General features: G+C 40.0%; 1 protein-coding gene across 2 annotated transcripts in view; it reads left to right on the top strand.

Annotated features, from left to right (window-relative positions):
* The window catches only part of ccdc85ca (coiled-coil domain containing 85C, a), a 52,463-nt gene that overhangs the window by 23,249 nt on the left and 4,803 nt on the right, over positions 1–24,411 (top strand). The window contains exons 2-4 of one of the 2 annotated variants that reach the window (XM_033988173.2): positions 17,981–18,060; positions 20,882–20,974; positions 23,067–23,159. In XM_033988173.2, the coding sequence (XP_033844064.1) occupies positions 17,981–18,060; positions 20,882–20,974; positions 23,067–23,159 (266 nt within the window). The remainder of the gene's footprint in view (positions 1–17,980; positions 18,061–20,881; positions 20,975–23,066; positions 23,160–24,411) is intronic. The other variant, XM_033988174.2, reaches the window with a different exon arrangement.

Genomic DNA, 24,411 nt, shown 5'->3' on the forward strand with positions numbered 1-24,411 from the left:
AGTCGCGCAGGAGTATAAATCGCGGCGGAGTATAAATCGCGGCGGAGTATAAATCGCGGCGGAGTATAAATCGCGGCGGAGTATAAGTCGCGCCGGTGTATAAGTCGCGCCGGAGTATAAGTCGCGCAGGAGTATAAGTCGCGCAGGAGTATTAGTCGCGCCGGAGTATATGTCGCGGCGGAGTATAAGTCACACGGGAGTATAAGTCGCGCCGGAGTATAAGTCGCGCAGGAGTATAAATCGCACCAGAGTATAAGTCGCGACGGAGTATACGTCACACGGGAGTATAAGTCGCGCAGAAGTATAAGTCGCGCAGGAGTACAAATCGCACAGGAGTATAAGTCGCGCGGGATTATAAGACGCACAGGAGTATAAATCGCACCAGAGGATAAGTCACGCAGGAGGATAAGTCGCAGCGGAGAGTAAATCGCGCCGGAGTATAAGTCGCACAGGAGTATAAATCGCACCAGACAAAAACTGTATAACAATGAAGAAAAATACACATATTTCACATATAAATCGCACTCCTGGACAATCTATGAAAAAAGTGACACGTATAGTCCGGAAAATACGATACTATCCATCCATTTTCTTCCGCTTATCCGGGGCCGGGTCGCGGGGGCAGCAGTCTAAGCAGGGACTCACAGACTTCCCTCACCCCAGACACTTCCTCTGCTGCTCCTCTCGATGTGTACGACGTGTACCCATTTTGGACACTTGTATCCGCCATCTTGTCCCTGTCCGTCCACCTTGTTCTTGTCTTATCAGTTCGGCTCAGCTCCTGCGGCGTGAAATCAGACACTAATCAATACGTCGTCAATACAACGTCACACTGACAGGACAGAAATGAATGAACCTTTCCTCAATCTGTTTATAATATTAAGCTGCATCTTTCACAAGTATAAGACACATAGACAAGTACACACACACACACACACCCCGACACACACACGCACACACGCACATACACACTGTTACTATTTAAATTTGAAAATCTCATTACCATCTTATCGAGTGTATTTTATTTAGTGTGTAAGTGTTAGTTGTGTGACCGCAGTAGTTGTATACTGTGTATATTGTGTATATTTTGTCTGTTTAAGTGAACTGGCCTGATTGTGTTTATGTAAAATGAAATAGTGAGAAAAGTAGGTCATGAAGAGTCAACAGCTGCTCACCTGGAAAACTGGGATGAGATAAATATAATACAGCTGCAAAAAAGCATTACTACTACTACTACTACTGCTACTACTACAGCTACTACTACTACTACTACTACTACAGCTACTACTACTACTACTACTACTACTACTACTACTACTGCTGGTGTAAATACTACTAATACTCTTGGTGTAAATACTACTACTACTACTACTACTACTACTACTACTACTGCTGGTGTAAATACTACTACTACTACTACTACTGCTGGTGTAAATACTACTACTACTACTACTACTACTGCTGGTGTAAATACTACTACTACCGCTGGTGTAAATACTACTACTACTACTACTGCTGGTGTAAATACTACTACTACTTCTGCTGATATAAATACTACTACTACTGCTGGTGTAAATACTACTACTACTACTACTACTGCTGGTATAAATACTATTACTACTGCTGGTATAAATGCTACTACTCACTGTGCCCATCTACCTGTACTACCTACACTATTGCTACTACTACTATATATACTATACTACATTATAGTACAGATATTCTCAAAGTATTCCTTGCATCACTGACGACTACTACAACTACTACTACAGCTACTACTACTAGTGCAACAGCTACTATTACTACGACCACCAACACTACTACTACTACAACTACAACAATTACTACTACTGCTACTGCTACTACTACTACTCCTTGTACTGCAGTACTTGTAGTTGAGTGTGTTGTTCTTGTTCATGTTTTACTGCTGAAGTCCAGCTCATTTTCATTCACTTCCCAAACGCAGTGATTCTGTGTTGAAGAATGTGTCTGGGGGTGGGTCCGGGGGCGGATCTGGGGGCGGGTCCGGGGGCGGGTCTGGGATGCAGCCTCATTTCTTCTCGCCGCTGATGGATCGCTGATGTGGACGTCGGCCCAGTGCGTGTCCCTGTGGCGTCTGGTTGTAATAGAGAGAAATCGAGAGTTTGCCTTTTACTCAATGAACCGTGTTTCTGTCGGTTATAAAAACAAGTTTGGCGCGTATGAGGTTTTACGTGTCTGTTCATTCATAACCACAGAGTGAAGTTAAACGTCCTGCACCACAGACTGTAAAAGTGAGTGTGACGTCACCACAGCGTTCAGCTCCAAAGGAAGCGAAGTAGCGAAGTTATAGCGGCTAATTTAGAGCAGAGTTACATGTTTGGAATTCCGACTGTGAGTATCATAGCAACCAAAGAGACAATCAGGAGCGAGGTTGTTGAAGCTAACACCCCTTCCCACCAACACCACTGGTTTAGCAGGGAGCAGGCGCTTAGCAACGCTGTCAATCAAACCTGTTGCTAACGCTAGCAGGAGTGACCTTAGGGAAAGAAGGACCTGATTTGTCTGTTGTTAATGTTCATATCTTGATTTACAGACACAACAGTGAAATAAAAACCCCAGGATCATGTAGAGGGTTAATACGAACATTTAACACCAAAATGAGTCTGAAGCAGCAGAGACAGAGAGAGGACACAGTTTTTCAATAGAAAGTGAATTGGAGCCAGAGTCGATAGAACCAGAAGTGCGCACATGATCACTTCCTTTTTAGAATGCGGCAGCTAGCAGGTTAGCTACATCCATTTATATAAACAGCCTATGCTAGCATGTTAGCTATGCCCATTTATATATATACAGTCTATGCTAGCAGGTTAGCTATGCCCATTTATATATATACAGTCTATGCTAGCAGGTTAGCTATGTCCATTTATATGTACAATATGTGTTTTGTCCCATGTATTTGATGAAAAATGTGTCATGCCCCAGTTCAGATGTGTTGCAGGAGTGTAGGTCCACGGACTTTGGCAGGTTTAAAAAGGCCTGGAGTTGCGCAGGGAGGAGGCTTAACTTTCAAAATAAATCTATAAATGAGTGATTTATTTCAAGTTGGTTGGTCTCTTGGTGCAGTGCGTTCTCCGAGCTGAAGCCAGATCGTAGTAAAACACACGAATGAGACGTGAATGAGGTGTTCAGCTTCGTTTTATGTTTAGTGAACAAAAACAAAAAAAACTTAAACTGATTAAAAACATTTTTTAAAGCGCACGTATGACGCTTTTTTCTGATGTGTTTTATTGTTTCCTCGTCACAAACAGACCTGGAGTTGTGGTTTGTTTTTTTTGTTGTTTCATTCACACATGTTTAACGCACAAACAAACCTGCAGATTTAAACAGAAAACACTCTGTTCCACCTTGTGATGTCATCATGTGGTGATACAGGAAGTGTTTTTAAACTCCACACACCTTCGTTTCTAGAATCATTTGGATCATTTCAGCTCTGGTATTGCCTTTTTTTTTTTTACTGAACTAAAGGTAAAAGGAGATCTTAACTTGAAAACTACCACTTGATGACATCACAAGGTGGAACAGAGCGTTTTGAGTTTTGGGGATATCAGACTTTTAGTACTTGTTAATATACTTCCCATAGAAAAACTGGATAAAAGTAATAATTTCATAATACGTGCCGAAAACTGTTCAAATATCAAACCAAAAGTGCAGAGATGTCAGCGTATACCAAAATTTGCCAGGTTTGTGAAGTTGTAGTACATTCTTTTTTTTATCATGACTCTGTTTATTTATGGAAAACTGTGGGAGCATGGGTTACGCAGGCTTGTGGGCGGAGCTTTGGACACAATCGTACTGCTAAATGTAAGGAGAGTTCAAATAAGACCTGGGAGAGATCGCTAGATTACTCAAACATGTGTGGATGACCTCCTCACAAAGTCAAATGTGCGTAATATCTTTAATTAGACCCTGAATTCACATGGTTAATCGTTCTGTCGTGTTGTATTGTACCTTTGTCAAATCCCGCCTTGTCCATACAGAGTCTTTGCATTGCGGGTCTGGGCTTGTGCCTTGGTGCAGGTCTGCGTCTGCTTATATTTGCGCTGTAAAATGTCTTATTGATTCTGTTCGTCTGTATCATAGCAACCATTAGAAACAGCTGGAAGCCTCTACATACCGATCTGTCAAAACCTCTAAACTGTCAAAGTGCTGCCACATGTCTGAAAGCGCTAACAGAGAGGCACTATACTGTCTACACTCTCTGTTCACTGCCTTTTAGCTCCGCCCACTCAGACCCGAGCGTTTGGCCCAGACTCTTATGAGCAGGTGTGAAGTATGCACCACTGGAGACCTGCCCGTTTCACACTGAAAGTACTCACGGATCAAGACTGTTTTAGACCTGGTTTAGACCTGGTTTTGTCCTGGTTTAGACCTGGTTTAGACCTGGTTTAGCCCTGGTTTAGTCTTGGTTTAGCCCCTGTTTATACTTGGTTTAGACCTCGTTTAGTCCTGGTTTAGTCCTGGTTTAGTCCTGGTTTAGTCCTGGTTTAGTCCTGGTTTAGACCTGGTTTAGTCCCGGATTAGACCTGTCTTAGTCCTGGTTTATACTTGGTTTAGACTTGGTTTAGCCCTCGGTCAGTCCTGGTTTAGACTAGGGATGGGACGATATTAAATTTTAGACTCACGATTATTGTGGCCAAAATAATCGCGATTAACGATATTATCGCGATAATTATTAACCTGTTAACGTTCCGACGGCCCGGGCCTACTTTACAACTTTACAGCTATGTACATACACTTCTGCGTCACCCACACAAACACATCAAATGAAAGCTGCGGCGCTCGTCTTTCTGGATATGCAAACCATTTTCACCTGCAATCACCACAGTGCTGACAGGAAAGACGTTTTTACAGAAAAGTCACAAAGTGTGAATCTGGACTTCACTTACCATTGAGCGCTCTGGTTCTATCAAACATCAACATATTCACACAAAGTGTCCGTAAAGGTCCAGAGAATATAATCCAGTCAAGAAATTATGTCCACAAAATAAGATCCTCCATGTCCAATCTGCTGCAGGAAAGTACTCCAAATATGAAATCTGCTCCGTCACTTCTTTGCATTTCTTTTGTCGATTTCAGGCATAATAAACTTCTGATAGCGCCAACTTTGTTCCCCAGTGCTAACACATGTGTTAGCTTGTGACTGACACCAGTGTTGGCCAATAAGATGGGGGTTGTGGGTTACTGAGGCCCTTGTAGAATCAACCAATTACATTACACACATTTAGTGACGTTTTCCCCTTACAGCCAATGAGCAGCGGGACAGGATGTATGACAGGCAATGGTTTTCTGTAAACAGACGTACCCGGAAGAAAATGTGTACTCCTCAATGCCATGCTGTCGAAATAGACCAGTCGTTGTCGCGCCGGAAGTGACGCAAGTGCCCGTCGACGAACACTTAATTTTTTTAATCTTTGGTGAATTGGGAAACGAGTGGATGCAGAAATGTGTGCATAATGGCGCATTTTACGCACTGTTGTTTTGTGTTTTAAACACGACGAAACGGACAAACTAAAGGGAGGACGTGATCGAGGACACTGTGGATGTTTGTACAAGTTAAACTAGAGGCATCACGGACCTGGAGCGGTTCATGGCAAAGAGTAAAGATCCCACAGTGGACTCAGGAGTAAAGGACCTTATTTTTTGATGGATTGGATGCTGTTCTCGATCGGTAAGCGTGGTTTATTCTGCTATTGACTTAACTGTAGGTAAATTATACCGTGTATAATCATTAGCTCTGCTTCTGTGCACATAGTGCACATTCGGACCATGCGCTCTGGCACATTTGTGTTCAGCTGTATGAATTAGACTTAATTTGTCTATTGTTTAAAAGGTGTTGTTTTATTCTGCAGTTTGCATTATTGTAGGTAAAAATATAAGATGTGCCACATTAGCGTCTCATCTGTGCGCACGGGTGAGGCGCGCACTGGTAAGTTCCTGTGGAGAGTTACGGATCAGACTTTATTGTTGATATCTGACAGAATATAGTTCAGACAGAGATAAGCACAGAAGCTACAAGTGTCACTGCTATGTCAGAGTGGGCAAACACCACAAACTAACATCTAAACGTTGTATTGGAACTGGAAACATGATGCAGTGTGGTGCCGTAAAGGCGATTATAATCGTGCGCGATGATCGCGATTATAAAAAAATGCCACGAACGATTAATTGCGGACCTTTTTTTTATCGTGATTAACGATATTATCGTATATCGTCCCATCCCTAGTTTAGACCTGGTTTAGACCTGGTTTAGACCCGGTTTAGTCCCGGATTAGACCTGGTTTAGTCCTGTTTTTTTTAGTCCCAGTCTAGTCCTAGTTTAGCCCTGGTTTTGTTCTGGTTTAGTCCTGGTTTAGACCTGGTTTAGACCTGGTTGAGTCCCGGATTAGACCTGGTTTATACTTGGTTTAGACCTCGTTTAATCCTGGTTTAGTCCTGGTTTAGTCCTGGTTTAGACCTGGTTTAGACCTGGTTTAGTCCTGGTTTAGTCCCGGATTAGACCTGGTTTAGTCCTGGTTTAGTCCTGGTTTAGACCTGGTTTAGTCCTGGTTTAGTCCTGGTTTAGACCTGGTTTAGACCCAGTTTAGTCCCGGATTAGACCTGGTTTAGTCCTGTTTTTTTAGTCCCAGTCTAGTCCTAGTTTAGTCCTAGTTTAGTCCTGGTTTAGTCCTGTTTTTTTAGTCCCAGTCTAGTCCTAGTTTAGTCCTGGTTTAGTCCTGGTTTAGTCCTGGTTTAGTCCTGGTTTAGTCCTGGTTTAGACCTGGTTTAGTCCTGGTTTAGACCTGGTTTAGACCTGGTTTAGTCCCGGATTAGACCTGGTTTAGTCCTGGTTTCGTCCTGGTTTAATCCTGGTTTAGACCTGGTTTAGACCTGGTTTAGTCCTGGTTTAGACCTGGTTTAGACCTGGTTTAGTCCCGGATTAGACCTGGTTTAGTCCTGGTTTCGTCCTGGTTTAATCCTGGTTTAGACCTGGTTTAGACCTGGTTTAGTCCTGGTTTAGACCTCATTTAGACCTGGTTTAGTCCTGTTTTATTTACACAGATCTAAACACTCGTCTGTTTTCTCCTCTTGTTGCTCTGCTCTTTTCCTCGTTGTTTTTCTGGGTCTGTAAGTTTCTCTGTGAAAGTGAAAACACCTTTTTCTCTTGTGTATCAGAGTTTACTCATCGTCTGAAGAAACGCGCCGCTTAACTCTTCACATTTTCCCCCAAAAACAACCAAGATGAGTATTTTTTTCGCGTATATTTCTCTTTACAGATTCCCACATTTCCTCAAACTTGTCCTGGTTTTCACCTTTCAGCTGTTCAGTTTTCCCGGTCAGAGGTTGGGCCGATGGTGCAGGATGAGGAAAAATCTGGTCCTGCGGAGGTTTTTTTTCCGAAAACTGGAACCAGACCAAGTTTAGTCCTGGCCTAGTCCCAAGCCCCAGCTGCAAAAATGTGAGGAAAGGAGCGTCTGTCTGCAGCCCCTCCCTCTATTCTTCCATTACTCAACAACTTTTTCACCACATCCCTGAAAAACACAGACGGAAGCCCTGGTTTCACTGGTTTCACTGCAAATCTGTTATCGAGTTCCTGTCAAGTTGTGGCTTTCTTTGCGTGTAATGCTTATGTAATGTTTCGACGGCTTTTTAAAGTTGCACTGCGTAACTTTCCAGCCGTTCACGTTAAGGAACCGTTTAAAAAAGCCGAGTCGTTCACAAACCTCACGTCTCTACTTCCTCCACTTCTTTTATACGTTTAAAACATTTCAACGGAAAACGCAATGATAATTTGGTGAATCCTGGTTTAATTTTTGTCGTATTCTCCGCTTTTTTATCCTGTTTAAACAAAGATTTAAACATTTTATCTTTGTGTTTTTTGTTGAAATGTTTTTTTTGTTTTTTTGTTGCATTTTCCACTTTTTTAAATTCTATTTAAACCAAGATTTGACCAAATTATCACTGGGTTTTTTATTGAAATGTTATATTTTTGTCGCATTCTCCGCTTTTTTATCCTATTTAAACAAAGATTTAACCATTTTATCTTTGTGTTTTTTGTTGAAATGTTGTTTTTTTTTGTTTTTTTTTTGCATTTTCCACTTTTTAAATTCTAGTTGAACCAAGATTTACCAAATTATCATTGTTTTTTTGGTTGAAATTTTTACATTTTTGTCACATTCTTCACATGTTTTATCTTATTTCAACCCAGATTTACCATATTATCATTGGCTTTTTTATTGAAATGTTATATTTTTGTTATATTTTTGTCACATTCTCCACTTCTTTTATCCTGTTTAAACCAAGATTTTACCATTTTATTGTTGTTTTTTTGTTGAAATGTGTTATTTTTGTCGCATTCTCTGCTTCTTTTATCCTATTTAATACAAGATTTAACCAAATTATCACTGGGTTTTTTATTGAAATGTCATATTTTTGTCACATTTTCCACTTCTTTTATCCTGTTTAAACCAAGATTTTACCATTTTATTGTTGTTGTTTTTTTTGTTGAAATGTTATATTTTTGTCGCATTCTCTGCTTTTTTATCCTATTTAAACAAAGATTTAACCATTTTATCTTTGTGTTTTTTGTTGAAATGTTGTTGTTTTTTTTGTTTTTTTGTTTTGTTGCATTTTCCACTTTTTAAATTCTAGTTGAACCAAGATTTACCAAATTATCATTGTTTTTTTGGTTGAAATTTTTATATTTTTGTCACATTCTCCACTTCTTTTATCCTGTTTAAACCAAGATTTACCAAATTTTCACTGGGTTTTTTGTTGAAATGTGTTATTTTTGTCACACTCTTTATTTCTTTTATTCAAATTACACCAAGACTTACCATATTATCATTGGGTTTTTTGCTGAAATGTTATATTTTTGTCCCATTTTTTCCGCTTCTTTTATCCAGTTTAAACCGAAATTTACCAAATTATCTTTTATATTTTTTGTTGAAATATTTTTGTCACATTTGTCAGTTTGATGTAGCACAGTCCAATAATTGCCTATTTGCATTTTTAAGTTTAAGTTTTCTAGTTTAAATTGTGATTGTAATTCATTTTAAAGACATTCTATATCGATATATACTGTGCGGGGACATCACACTGGGGCTGTCCTGCGTGTATGTCTAGGGTTGGATGTTCAGCAGTTACCATGGAAACACAGAGCACATAAGGAAACACTGACAAAAAAGTTTTAAGACTGGATTTAAAGGTTCTATATTACGTAAAAATTGACTGTTGTGAGTTTTAAGTCACACTTTATTATCAGTCTGTCACATCTCCAAAGCTCAAAATGCTCCGTTCCACCTTGTGATGTCATCAAGTGGTAGTTTTCAAGTGAACAGCTCCTTTTACCTTTAGTTCAGTCGAGATAAGTGGCAATTCCGGCGCTGAAACGATCCAAATGATTCTAGAAATGAAGGTGAAAAGACTTTACTTCCTGTATCACCACATGATGACATCACGAGGTGGAACAGAGAAAATCTGCAGGTTTGTTTGTGTGAATGAAACAAAAAAAAACACAACTCCAGGTCTGTTTGCGACGAGGAAACGACATCAGACAATCAGAAAACGGCGTAAAACGAGCACTTTAAACTCGCGCGTCTCCATAGAAACGAGGAAAGCAGAGTTACGTGTAAGATCTGTGGACAGGCGGTCCTGCTTACAGTAAAATTGCATGGTTTTTTGAGGTTTTATCGAGACAATTAAAACAACTGTAATTTAATAAACGCCATGTAAACATCTCAGGAAAAATCCACTGTGCATCTTTAAATACTTTTCCATATACAAGTCTTAAAGTCGTATTAGCGAGTTTTAAAATGTCCGTTGAGTTTTATCAGACGGGTTTTCAGGGCGGAGCTGCGCGTCGGTGTAGTGGACGTTTGCTGAGACGATGTAATTGGAGGATCGTCCTTGTGTTTTTCTGTGGTCAGCAGTGACTCTCCTTGTGGACACAGCTCTGGATGTAAATGTGAGAGGTTCTCTGAGGTCAGCAACTCTCCGCGGTCACTGTGACGGAGCTCGAGAGTCAGAGAGATAAGGCCTGACCAGCGTCGATGTCAAAGCGAATATTTGTTTAATTTACTTTTTACTGTGATATTAGAGACGATACAAACAGTAAAAACCTTAGACATTTTGACGTGAGAGAAGAAGATAAGAAGAACAGATGCCATATATTCCCGCTTAAGTAATAAAATTGAAAAATAAAATTAAAGAAATAAGAGGGAAAGGGCAGAATATTTAGAAAGAAAAGAAAAAAGAAAAAAAATTGTGAGGTTCCGTTTTTTTTTTCTTTTCATTTCATCAAAAAAAAACTCACTTTTCTCCTTCTTTCCCTCTTTTTCCGTTGCCTCTTTGTTTCTTTTGTTAATTGTTTTTTTTCCAGATAGAGTCAGTTCACACTTTGACCCTGAAGGGGGCGCTGATCAGGACGGCTCCATCGTCATGGAGACAACCCTCTGACCCTTTAGGGAGTCAAATCAAAATGTTCATATTTGTGGAGGAGAGATTAGTTCATAGTCTGGTCACGTGTAAAGTGCAGTACTTCACTACTTTTACTTTAACTGTGTCCTGTTTTATTGTTCATATTTTTATTTTTGTAATGAGAACAGTTGCACATACACAAGGCTGTATTTAAAGTTACACTGTGTAACTTTCTGGTGGGAGGGTCTGCTGCCTTCTGTCTGATTGACTATTTCTTTGCCTGGAATGCTTCATAGTGTGGCATTACACAGTTCTGTACATATTGATTTCCTGGTGCTTTTATGGGTTAAAACATGCATTCTTACTGTGAGTGGGGTCGCCTCTCCACAGATCTGACCTGTAAATCAGCTTGTCTCCCTGGTGATTGATATGTTACATTCTGTACTGTGGAATATTTTAGGTAAAGCAGTAACTAGGACTAAACCTGGACTATACCTGGACTAAAACAGGATTAAACCAGGTCAAAATCAGATCTAAACCAGGACTAAACCAGGACTAAACCAGGCCAAAATCAGATCTAAACCAGGACTAAACCAGACCAAAATCAGATCTAAACCAGGACTAAACCAGGCCAAAATCAGATCTAAACCAGGACTAAACCAGGACTAAACCAGGCCAAAATCAGATCTAAACCAGGACTAAACCAGGCCAAAATCAGATCTGAACCAGGCCAAAATCAGATCTAAACCAGGACTAAACCAGGCCAAAATCAGATCTAAACCAGGACTAAACCAGGACTAAACCAGGCCAAAATCAGATCTGAACTAGGTCAAAATCAGATCTAAACCAGGACTAAACAAGGACTAAACCAGATCTAAACCAGGTCAAAATCAGATCTAAACCCGGACTAAACCAGGTCTTAATCAGGCTTAATCAGGTCTAAGTCAGGACTAAACCAGGTCTTAAAATATTGGTTTAGTCCTGTAATAGACCTGATTAAGCCCAAAATGAAGAGCCTCACTGCAGCGGTCAGTGGAGGCTGCAGTTCGCCCATGATCACTTCCTGTTTGGAACGCGGCGGCTAGCACGTTAGCTATGTTCATTTATATCAACAGTTTATGGTCTTAACCCAGGACTGTGGCCCAAATGCTGAAGCTTTAGAGTCCACAAACTCATTGTTTTTGCTTTAAATCAGTAAATCATCTTGTATTTTCATTTCTTTCTTGCACTTCCAGTTGTTTCAGTTTAGTTGAGTTTAGTTGAGTTGAGTTAGTTTTATGCAAACTGGAGGCACTGATGAGTTCAACCTGGAGTTTATGGAAAATCTGACCTAAAATCTATAGAAGTGGGTCAGGGCTGTTCACTGAGACAAAGACTGAGGGCGGGAGTCACTTTATAAAAACACCATTGATTTGTGACGCTGTTTCTGACCCTGTTTCATGTCATAAACAACAGTTAGCACAGTTAGCACATGCTAATGCTAACACGCCGCTGGAAGATTTAACCTGTCTTTTATCCAAATGTGCACATGTTTTGACTTTTCCTACAGGGAGCTTAACTGCAAATTCTATTCCAAAGTTGCAAATTGATCAGAAATGACTGGTTTTATGCCAGATGCCCTCCCCGGCACAACCATTTTCATTATATTTTTTCGTCTTTTTCGAACGTTACATGCGTGATTCCATCCATCCATCCATTTTCTTCCACATATCCGGGGCCGGGTCGTTCGGGCAGCAGTCTAAGCAGGGACTCCCAGACTTCCCTCACCCCAGACACTTCCTCCATCCTGCGTGATTCCATGGAACTAGAAAGTTAAAATCACACTTCAGACCAGTCTCCACGGATATAGATCATTTTTAGAAGTTTATAAATTATATAACAACGTTTCTACGGAATCAAGCAGAAGGCACGTAAGTTTGACCTCAAAGAAGGAAATAGAGCCACTGCACGTAAGTTCGGCATTAATGAATCGATGGTGTGGCGTTGGAGGTGGGAGCAGGAAGAACTTAGTCAATGTAAAAAGACCACAAAATCTTTCAGAGGAAATAAAAGCAGATGTTTTATTTTCTAAACCTGCACATGTTCATCCCGTGTTTGTCGTGTTGGTGCCGATTTTCAAGCACAGTTTTAAAAAACGCGTCTTAAATTAAAACTTTAAAGAAAAAACTTCCGTGTACTGTGTTTCTGCGTAAATATCTCATGTTACAACGTGAAAACCTGCGGCTTATATATGCACAAAATGTATTTTCTTTTCAAATGTACCTGGTGTGGCTTATATTCCGGCGCGTTCTATCGTCTGAAATGTATATTATGTTCATTTACACATACAGTTTATGTTAAGTACACATGTTTTTCCAACGTAAAAGGAAAAAAAAAACAAAAAAACAAGCTTTTATTTTTGGGATAAACTTGCACACTGTGGGAAAAACACATTTTACTATCACAGGTTTCGGTTTTGAACAAGGACAATGCATTTATCCAAAACAAACAAAAGGAAGTATCTGAGTTGGTTTGTGGTTAGATTCCTGCTGTGTCGGGCTCAAACGAGTGCGATTTAAACCACACTAACAGTATTTGCTTTAGCGGAGACTGAAAAAGTGAATTATTGTGTTGAAAAGTTCTTTATAAATCACATTTGTATTGTTGTAAATGTGAGGTGTGTTGCAGTATCGGTGTGTTTTGGCGTTTGAGGTTCGGTGACTGCGTTCCTGCCTTTGCTTTGGTGTGGTTTGGTCCCTGAGAAAAAAGAAACGCTCACAATCTCTTCATTCATCTCTTTGTTTTAGCGGGTTTTTTTTTATCGCCGCACGCCACTCCGTCCAGCGGGAATCCGGACACGAGGCTCAAATGACCCCAGGAATGACAGATACGGAGAGAGGGAGGGATGAAGGCCAAGAAAGGAGAGCGAGAACCACACACTTTATACACTTTTCTCACACAGGCGTTAACATTTTCTCACATTTCTCTCTCGTTTAAACTCTCTCAAAGTTCAAACCTTCGTCGGCGTCTTTGTCGTTGTGGGTTTTGTCGGGGAGAAAACAAATTGCAAACGTACAGCACTTCAGAGTCACACTGAGATCCGACGTTTATGTAGATTTGGAGATTGATTGACAAGGGTCTACACTCCAACAGCCAATCAGGACGCAGAACACAATGGTCTATAGTCCAACAGCCAATCAGGACGCACAACACAATGTGAGTTCATACGATGTAAAAAAAAAATCAGTGAAACAGCGAGAGCACGAAAGATGAACCGCAATATAGTGAGGGACAACTGTAATTCTAGTATTACATCATAGTCTGTACATATAAATGGACAGAGCTAACCTGCTAGCCGCCGCCGCCGTTCTAAACAGGAAGTGATCACCACTTCAGGCTCCATCGACTCTGGCTCCAATTCACTTTCGATGTAAAAACGTCGTCCCCCTCTCTCTGTACCTGCTGCTGTCAGACTCGTCATTTTGGTCTTAAATGTTCGTATTAACCCTCTACATGATGCTGGGGTTCATTTTTTTCAGTTAATTTCAGTTTATTTTTTTGTTTTTTTAATTTTTCTTTTTGAGTTATTTTGAGTTTTTTTATTTTTTGAGGTATTTTTGTTTGTTATTTTTATTTATTTATTTTTTGTTTATTTTGAGTTTTTTTTGTTTATTTATTTTTTTGTTATTTTGAGGGTTCTTTTGTCTGTTTTTTTTTTGTTAGTTATTTTTGCGTATTTTTAAGTTTTTTTTTTGTTTCTTTATTTAGTTTTGTTATTTTGAGGTTTGTTTTTTTTTTTTTTTTATTTTGTATCCCCTCTCTCTGTACCTGCTGCTGTCAGACTCATTTTGGTCTTAAATGTTCGTATTAACCCTCTACATGTTTTTATTCCACTATTGTGTCTGTAAATCAAGAAATGAACATTAAAAACAGACAAATCACAAGCTTAGCGTTAGCAACAGGTTTAATTAACACTGTTGCTAAGCGCTCGCTCCCTGCTAAACCAGAGGTGTTGGTGCAGAAAGGGGCGTTACCTTCAACAGCCTCACTCCTGATTGGCTCTTCGGTTGCTATGATACTCACGGTCAGAATTCCAGGAAATTTATTGCGTACCCATGCGTACTCACCGGTGTCTTAACAGTTCCCGTTGATTCCGCTCATGTTGTGTGTTTTTGTACGTGTTTGTGTAACGTTGTAGCCTGTAGCGTTGTGCGTGTTTGCGTACAGTGTGTATTTATAGCTCAGTTGTGATGAGCCTTGTGCTTGTTTCTGTGGGTTAAATGCAGTCTCCATGTGAGGCCTCAGGAGCTGTGAACAATAAAGAGACTGTAGAGGGGATCCATGATGTTGTTCTATGGAAATAAAATGTGCGTGTGTGGTGTTTACATGTGATTTAACCGGGGCTTTCGATCGTACGTAGCTCCCTCCAACTTACGTTTATCATGTGATTTCAGATCAGGATCGTAGTAAAGTACTGTGTTTAAGTAACGTTTTGAAGTATCAGCGCATTTTACAGTGTGTACTTTTTACTTTTACTTCAGTACGATTGAGAACAGTATCTGTACTTTACTTCGCTACATTTTTGAATGGATTGAAAAGTAAAAAGTACTCTTTATATGATTTGAGGGGTTATTTTATACGTCCTGGCTAAAGTTTTTGAGTTTGAGCTTCGACTTTGAGCAAAAAAAACAATAAATGCACAAACTTAATAAGAAAAATTAAAAAATATATTAATATATTACAACTGCTGACCAAAATATGTGTAATTTTGTCAATGTCAATTAATAATACGATGAAAATGTGTGTAAAATACTTTTACTTCTTACTCCTAAAGTACATTTATAGATTTTTTCATGTGATACTTTTACTTTTACTCGAGTAATTTCTTATCTCTGTATGTGTACTTTTATTTGGAGTACTTGAGCCACTTCTGTCGTCAAAATGTCCTAAAAAAAAAGTCCTCAAAATGTCGCCGTGATGCCATTTTCTTCTGCCTGTGCACTTCCTTGTCTTTTTAGGATTAGCATTTTTATTTTTTATTTTTTTGCTGTACTTCGATGTTTTTTATTGAATTGTCAAAGTTAATTAAATAAATATATCTTAGCTTTACTTAAATCATTTATTTCTTCACATATTGTTGTATTTCATAAGTAGAAAACGTCATCCTCAGTAAGAAATACACGACTTTACATACGCTCTGGAGTATAAGTCGCACCGGCCAAAAAATGCATAATAATGAAGAAAAAAACATATATAAGTCGCATTTTTGGGGAAATGTAAATGAACAAATGTATAACTTTACTATAAGGAAAAGATCAGATAAAAAAGTTACATTTTAGTGTTTTTAGAAGGATAAATACCATTACGGTGCTATGTCGTCTTTGCTAGGTCTACTTTACGTAAACAATATTATAAAACGTTTACGGTTGTAGAAAATTGATATACAGAAAAATATGACAAAATTAGATACTGTATTTTCCGGAATATAAGTCGCTCAGACAAAAATGCATAATAATGAAGAAAAAAACATATATAAGTCACATTTCTTGGGGAAATTTACCGTATTTTCCGGACTATACATCGCTCTGGAGTATAAGTCGCACCTTCTTGTCTCCATGGAGATATGTTTAGGGTCGTACTGTGGAATATTCTCGACAGTAATAAAATCTTGGGGAGTTGAAGTTGAAGTTGCATAGCATTTTTAAAATAATGTACCGTATTAAAAATGCATAATAATAAAGAAAAGAAAAAAACATATATAAGTCACATTTTTGGGGAAATGTAAACAAACAAATGTATAACTTTACTATAGGGAAAATATCTTGATAAAAACAGTTAAATTTTAGTATTTTTAGAAGGATAAATACCATTACTGTCTGGTGCTGTGTCATCTTTGCTAGGTCTACTTTACGTACACAATATTATAAAATGTTTACGTTTGTAGAAAAATTATGTACAGAAAAATATGACAAAATTAGATACTGTATTTTCCAGAATATAAGTCGCTCTGGAGTATAAGTCGCACCAGCTAAAAATGCATAATAATAAAGAAAAAAAACATATATTAGTCAAATTTTTGGGGAAATTTATTTTCCAAAATCCAAAACCAAGAACAGACATTTTATCTTTAAATCAAGTTCTAATAATAATAATAAAATGTGGAACAACAGGCTGAATATCAGTACATCACGCTAACGTAACACATTTATATTTATTCAGCTCCATGAAGCACAGACAGAACTGAACACGTGTCTGGTTTGTTAACGTAAGATATTAACAGTTAATCAGATAAATAAAGTATAAAAACAACAACGAGTTTACTCTGGATCTCACTCCAAATCAATAAATCCACTGAGGGTTTTCGTTTTCGATGTTTTTTCCGAACAACTCCAGAGGAAGATGGCGGTCAAACTGGTGCGCAAACCTTCACGCAATTATCAGTGTGACAATAACAAAGATGTGAAATTATATATTTTAATAATTTCACGTCTGAGTATAAGTCGCACCCTCGGACAAACTATGAAAAAAGTGACACTTACAGTCCGAAAAGTACAGTAATTTTAACCTCTTGGAGTCCGGGATTAATGCCGTGTTTTTGTTTTTTTTTTCACGGATTTCCTTTAGTACCATGCTCTTTTCCTGTTTTACTGTTTTCCTGTTTTGGACCATAAACCACTTCCTGTTTCACATATTTTAAGTCGTTCTTCCCTTTGGACCAAAATAACTTCCCGTTCTTCCAGTTAAGGCTGTTAATCCGAGATGTCCTGAGATCGCTACTGCCACTGGAGACGCTATTGCCTTAGAATGTTGCTCAATACGGCTTTAACCGCTTTAATCTCCATGGAGACGAGAACACGACACAGCCAGGCCAAGTTAGAAACCCAGATCTGTGGAGAGGCGCGCCCGGTCACGTGTTTGTTTGTTTTTTGAGGTATTTCTAAACAAAAACTCATAAATGAACGTCACATTGTGGATCATCTCTACGGAGACCTGCAAAGTTACACGGTGCAGCTTTAACACGGCCTTTGAACGAGCGTAAAACTTTCCACTCCGGGTCCGGCGCGCTCTGTCTATCCCGGACTAAACCATTACATAACTGAGCCCAGCCTGTACCATTGTTCCATTGTGTGACTAGTGACAAAATCTCTCTTTTATTTATGGAACATTCCGGCGTTGTCGCTCCGTGGAATTTCAAACACGGGTTCAGCTTTTCCACGGTGTCGTTTTAGGATTAGACGGGTTTATATTTGTTTGAGATAAATCAACAATAGACGCTCGTGCATTTTTATTTATATACGCACTTCTCGAGAGCGGGAAAGTTCTGTGACGATTGAAAGAACGTGACACAATATTGGGATAAAAGGAAAAGTTTTTAAAAGGCCACGGCTGAAAGGAATGAAAACATAATGAAGTAAAAGTACATAACTGAAGTAAAGTTAAATATACACAACTCCAGGTCTGTTTGTGACGAGGAAACGTGAACGGTGTAACATAAATGCACATATGTTTCGTGTTTTTCGATAAATAAAGTCTAACGCACGTCCGTTTGCTGTTGTCTCCCCAGACGCCTCCGTCAACTACGTCCGACAGCTGGAGAACAGAGTGATGACGCTGGAGGACGAGAACAGACAGCTCACCTCACAGGTAATGATTATGTCACTGTGAGACAAAAAGATACTGCAACATCGATAACGCGAGGAAATCAGTGTATCGCAACAACGATAAATGAGAGAGAGACAGGGAGGGATGGAGAGAGTTTAGATTGATAGAGAGAGGGAGAAGGAGGTGGAGAGAGAGAGCGGTGGAGAGAGAGAGAGGAGTGAACTGAGAGAGAGAGAGAGGAGTGAACTGAGAGAGAGAGAGAGAGGGGAGTGAACTGAGAGAGAGAGAGGAGTGAACTGAGAGAGAGAGAGGGGAGTGAACTGAGAGAGAGAGAGAGGGGAGTGAACTGAGAGAGAGAGAGAGAGGAGTGAACTGAGAGAGAGAGAGAGAGAGAAAGAGGTGGAGAGAGAGGTGGAGAGGGAGAGCGGTGGCGAGAGAGAGAGGAGTGAACTGAGAGAGAGAGAGAGGAGTGAACTGAGAGAGAGAGAGAGAAAGAGGTGGAGAGAGAGAGGTGGAGAGGGAGAGAGGTGGCGAGAGAGAGAGAGGAGTGAACTGAGAAAGAAAGAGAAAGAGGTGGAGAGGGAGAGCCGTGGCGAGAGAGAGAGAGAGAGAGGAGTGAACTGAGAGAGAGGAGTGAACTGGGAGAGAGAGAGAAAGAGGTGGACAGGGAGAGCGGTGGCGAGAGAGAGAGAGGAGTGAACTGAGAAAGAGAGAGAGAGGTGGAGAGGGAGAGCGGTGGCGAGAGAGAGAGGAGTGAACTGAGAGAGAGAGAAGTGTAAGAGGAGGAGGTGGATATAGAGAGAAAGATATCGAGAATATATCGATACTGCAATATCGGCTGATACAATAACCGATATTGTGAAAAAATAAATACATTGCATCAACACAATGTTTTATTTAGCAGAAATGTAGATTATATTCATGATTTTCCTCATTAGACTCAATGTTATGGAGCGTTCACCCCGAGGCGTCTTTACATTTGAGGACAAACAAACGCCTCCGATGGGCATCATGGACGTCGCTAAATCACTGGAGCGTAGTCTCTGATTGGTTGACGTGGCGGGTCAAAGGGCAAAAGTTCAATTTTTTAAACTCTGGACACAATGAGGTGATTTATGTTTATTCTCTGTTAAACGACCTGTGTGATACAAAATGGTTCTAATGTTGTTCCCTCCTCAAAAACAGACCTGGACTTGTGTTTTGTTTCATTCACACACGTCTGAGTAACTCTTTTTTTATTAGTCTGTTCCATCTCCAAAGCTCAAAACGCTCTGTTCCACGTTGTGATGTCATGAAGTGGTAGTTTTCACGTGAACAGCTCCTTTTACCTTTAGTTCAGTCGAGTTGAGCATCTCCGGGGTTGAAATGATCCACATGATGGTCGTGAAGTTTTATTAAGGAGTTTAAAAACATGCATCAGTTTGAGGATCATTCAAAAGACACAGCATTTTGTTTTTATTTGTAATCACTATGGAAACAACCCTAAATGTTCATCACTGTGAAACTCATGGAGATCATCGTCTGCACTGAGACTTTCAATGTTGCTTTTTCGTACTAGACTAGATTTTTATTACATTCCGCTGCACAATCGTGGCCCATGAGCCAAAGAGACGTGTGCAGCCGCTTTAATGTTCATACTGAAGTGTTTAGAGATAATTTAACCCTCTGATGCATGAATTATAAAAGCCTTGGTCAAGATTTTTGATTCTTCTCAGGACATGAAACAACATTGTGAACTGCCTGTAAAAATGAATTAACTTGTGTTCTATTCTAAATATACAAACACGTTTCTTTTTATGCTTTGAAAAACATTTCAACAAGAGAGAGAGAGGTGGAGAGGGAGAGCGGTGGCGAGAGAGAGAGGAGTGAACTGAGAGAGAGAGAGAGAGAGAGAGTGAACAGAGAGAGAGAGAGAGAGGAGTGAACTGAGAGAGAGAGAGAGAGAGAGAGAGAGGAGTGAACTGAGAGAGAGAGAGAGAGAAAGAGGTAGAGAGAGAGAGGTGGAGAGGGAGAGCGGTGGCGAGAGAGAGATAGAGAGAGGAGTGAACTGAGAAAGAGAGAGAAAGAGGTAGAGAGAGAGAGGTGGAGAGCCTCTATAAAAGCCTTGGTGAAGATTTTTGAATTAACTTGTTTTCTATTCTAAATACACAAACACGTTTCTTTTTATGCTTTGAAAAACATTTCAACAATTTTTGGGGAAATTTCAACACCGTTTAGGCCTGAATAAGAAAACCAATTAGAGGAAATTTACTTGCAGTTACACCGAATGACCACTGAATGGACCTCAATGGAGTGTGGCAGCAGAGAGCACTCCACATAAACCAATGCATTAAAGAGAAAGTTCTGTTTTAGTTGCTGTCCACTGCAGTGACCGCTGTGCACAAGAGGGTTAATGTTTATACTGAAGTGTTTAGAGATAATTTAACCCTCTGATGCATGAATTATAAAAGCCTTGGTCAAGATTTTTGATTCTTCTCAGGACATGAAACAACATTGTGAACTGCCTGTAAAAATGAATTAACTTGTGTTCTATTGTAAATACACAAACACGTTTCTTTTTATGCTTTGAAAAACATTTCAACCATTTTTGGGGAAATTTCAACACTGTTTAGGCGCAATGTTTAGGCCTGAATAAGAAAAAACAATCAGAGGAAATTTACTTGCAGTTACACGGAATGACCACTGAATGGACCTCAATGGAGTGTGGCAGCAGAGAGCACTGTAGAGGCTCCACCACATAAACCAATGCATTAAAGAGAAGTGCACAAGAGGGTTAATGTTTATACTGAAGTGTTTAGAGATAATTTAATGACCTGTTTCAGCGCAGAATCCCTCTTATGTTCGTGTATTTTCCCTGCTGCAGGTTAACGGAGGCGACGTGAAGACACTGAGGAAAGGACTGTCTCTGTATCACTCTGAAAGTCAGCTGTCCAACTTTCAAGACGGAGTACACAATGTAAGTTTAACGCACGAGATGAGAAGATGGAGCGAGTTTAGACAGAGAGATGGACAGAGGGAGAGAGAAGCCCCCAGAGTAAACCCCCCGTCCCAGCTCTCACGACGACCGCCCTCGCTTATTAAACTCAAAATGACGGAGCCTTGTGATGTTGTGATTCAATAAAGTCGCCGTAGATCATCACAGGAAAGTCGTTTCGTGGGACCTCGATTTCATTAGCGCGCTTATTAACGTCAACAAAACTAATCGCTTTATTACGTTTTGCGCCTGGCAACAACATCACGCAGGTCAGGGAAAGTCTGCGGAGACGTGGGCAGCTTCAGACAGATGTGTTCTTCAGTTTGAGACCGAATTTGAACCCCGGTTTGTGACAATTTTTACAAAGAACGAAGACAAAATGAAAGATGAAAGTTCTTGGATTGACAGTTGTGTAGTTCCCCGGACTCTTCACGCCGTCTACAGTTACATCCACACCAAAAACGAGTTATAAGATTATTAAAACGACATGTAAACCGCAAAAAAACATCACATTTCTTCCAGATAATGGTCCTTCTAATCACTCAGTTCAGATTTTTGCAGTTTGCATGTCATTTCAGTCATTTTAAAACTCCAGAAATCACATTATAATCTCATTTTTGGCCTCGTTTCCATAGGGCCAGTAGGGGGCAGTATAGTGCAGACCCTCACAAAACTACATTTAGTATTCGAAGTTTGTGACTGGATGCTGCACACGTCATACATTATCTGATAGTTCACATTTTATTTTAGAACATTTGGACTGCTGCATTTGTTTGGAAAATAAATATTAAAATTGTTAAAAAAAAAAAAGGGAAACGGAAACAACAGTCGAGAAATATCCAGGTCGAGTGAAAGTTCAAACGTCGGCAGGAAACCTCATCCCTCCCATCGACACTTAAAAGTCCCGTCTGATCGATCCGGTCCTGCTTTACTGCACCTCCTGTCGCCATGGGAACGTCCCTGTGGTCGTAGGATGTCGGTCGAGACGTGTTTACTCGTCTTTACGTATTTTATTTAGTTTATTTATTATTTAAAATCTAATTGTTTGCCAGAATGGTAAGATTTTTGTCATATTAAGTTGAGTTGTTAAAGGTGGATTTACATTTAACGTAAATGTAAACTGAGACTAGACCTGGACTAGACCTGGACTAGACCTGGACTAAGCCTGGACTAAGCCTAGACTAAGCCTGGACTAAGCCTGGACTAGACCTGGACTAGACCTGGACTAGACCTGGACTAGACCTGGACTAAGCCTAGACTAAGCCTGGACTAAACCTGGACTAAAGCTGGACTAAGCCTAGACTAAGCCTAGACTAAGCCTGGACTAAGCCTGGACTAAACCTGGACTAAACCTGGACTAGACCTGGACTAGACCTGGACTAAGCCTAGACTAAGCCTAGACTAAGCCTGGACTAAACCTGGACTAAACCTGGACTAGACCTGGACTAGACCTGGACTAAACCTGGACTAAACCTGGACTAGACCTGGACTAGACCTGGACTAGACCTGGACTAAGCCTGGACTAAGCCTGGACTAAACCTGGACTAAACCTGGACTAGACCTGGACTAGACCTGGACTAGACCTGGACTAAACCTGGACTAAACCTGGACTAAACCTGGACTAAGCCTAGACTAAACCTGGACTACATCAGGACCAAACCAGGTCTGCATCAGGACTAAACCAGGACTATGTCAGGGCTAAATCAGGACCAAACCAGGACCAAATCCGGTTTAAATCAAGACTAAACCAGAACCAAACCAGAACATGTGTGAACGCAGCCTTAGCACAATCTCCACAGTGAACTGGATTTTGCTCATTTATAAGAGAAAAAAAAAACACTTTATTGAAGAAATACCTTAAAATTATGTGAATTAAACATCTACAAACTACATAATTACCACATAAAGCATCAAAACATTAAATATTGTGATTGAGGCTCATTTTACCTGCTGTTTTTTTTCACGGTGCACTTCTCCTGACCCTGTAGCTCTCTCTGTTCTCCTGTGTGTTATTTGAGCTTTCACTGTTTTCTCTCAGATTATAACGTTTGTGTTCCCTGGTCCCTCTCCTCAGGGAGCAGCCCGGACCCCCAGCGGAGAACCGTCCCCCACCGAGATCTACCTCTCCCCTGGACAAAAACCAGAGGCCGTGGTCCATGCCATGAAGGTACTGCCCACAAACGGCTCATGTGTCACACTGTTCTGAAATCTACTTTTACTCATTGTTTAGTGGTTCAGTTTCGTCTTGGCTTGTCCTGCTTTTATTTTGGTTAAAGCCTCATTACGTAACTTTCAAGCATAAACTCTATAACGAAGTGGACGTCACCCGCAGCGTTCGGCTCCACTCAAATGAAGCGCATCCGGGCTAGCAGTTATAGCAGCTAATTTGCAGCAGAATTCCAGCGAATATCATAGCAACCAAAGAGCCAATCCGGAGCGAGGCTGTCAAAGCTAACGCCCTGGTTTAGCAAGGAGTGGGCGCTTAGCAACTCTGTCAATCAAACCTGTTGCTAACGCTAGCGGAAGCAACCTCGGGGAAAGAAGGTGCCTGATTTAGCAGGTTAGCTATGTCCATTTATATATACAGTCTATGCTAGCAGGTTAGCCATGTCCATTTATATATACAGTCTATGCTAGCAGGTTAGCCATGTCCATTTATATATACAGTCTATGCTAGCAGGTTAGCTATGTCCATTTATATATACAGTCTATGCTAGCAGGTTAGCCATGTCCATTTATATATACAGTCTATGCTAGCAGGTTAGCCATGTCCATTTATATATACAGTCTATGCTAGCAGGTTAGCTATGTCCATTTATATATACAGTCTATGCTAGCAGGTTAGCTATGTCCATTTATATATACAGTCTATGCTAGCAGGTTAGCCATGTCCATTTATATATACAGTCTATGCTAGCAGGTTAGCTATGTCCATTTATATAAACAGTCTATGCTAGCAGGTTAGCTATGTTCATTTATATATACAGTCTATGCTAGCAGGTTAGCTATGTCCATTTATATAAACAGTCTATGCTAGCAGGTTAGCTATGTCCATTTATATAAACAGTCTATGCTAGCAGGTTAGCTATGTCCATTTATATAAACAGTCTATGCTAGCAGGTTAGCTGTGTCCATTTATATATACAGTCTATGCTAGCAGGTTAGCTCTGTCCATTTATATAAACGGCCTATGCTAGCAGGTTAGCTATGTCCATTTATATAAACGGCCTATGCTAGCAGGTTAGCTATGTCCATTTATATATACAGTCTATGCTAGCAGGTTAGCTGTGTCCATTTATATATACAGTCTATGCTAGCAGGTTAGCTATGTCCATTTGTATAAACAGTCTATGCTAGCAGGTTAGCTGTGTCCATTTATATATACAGTCTATGCTAGCAGGTTAGCTATGTCCATTTAT

Source organism: Periophthalmus magnuspinnatus, chromosome 22, assembly GCF_009829125.3.
Source record: "Periophthalmus magnuspinnatus isolate fPerMag1 chromosome 22, fPerMag1.2.pri, whole genome shotgun sequence".
In the NCBI taxonomy this organism is placed as follows: Eukaryota; Metazoa; Chordata; class Actinopteri; order Gobiiformes; family Gobiidae; genus Periophthalmus; species Periophthalmus magnuspinnatus.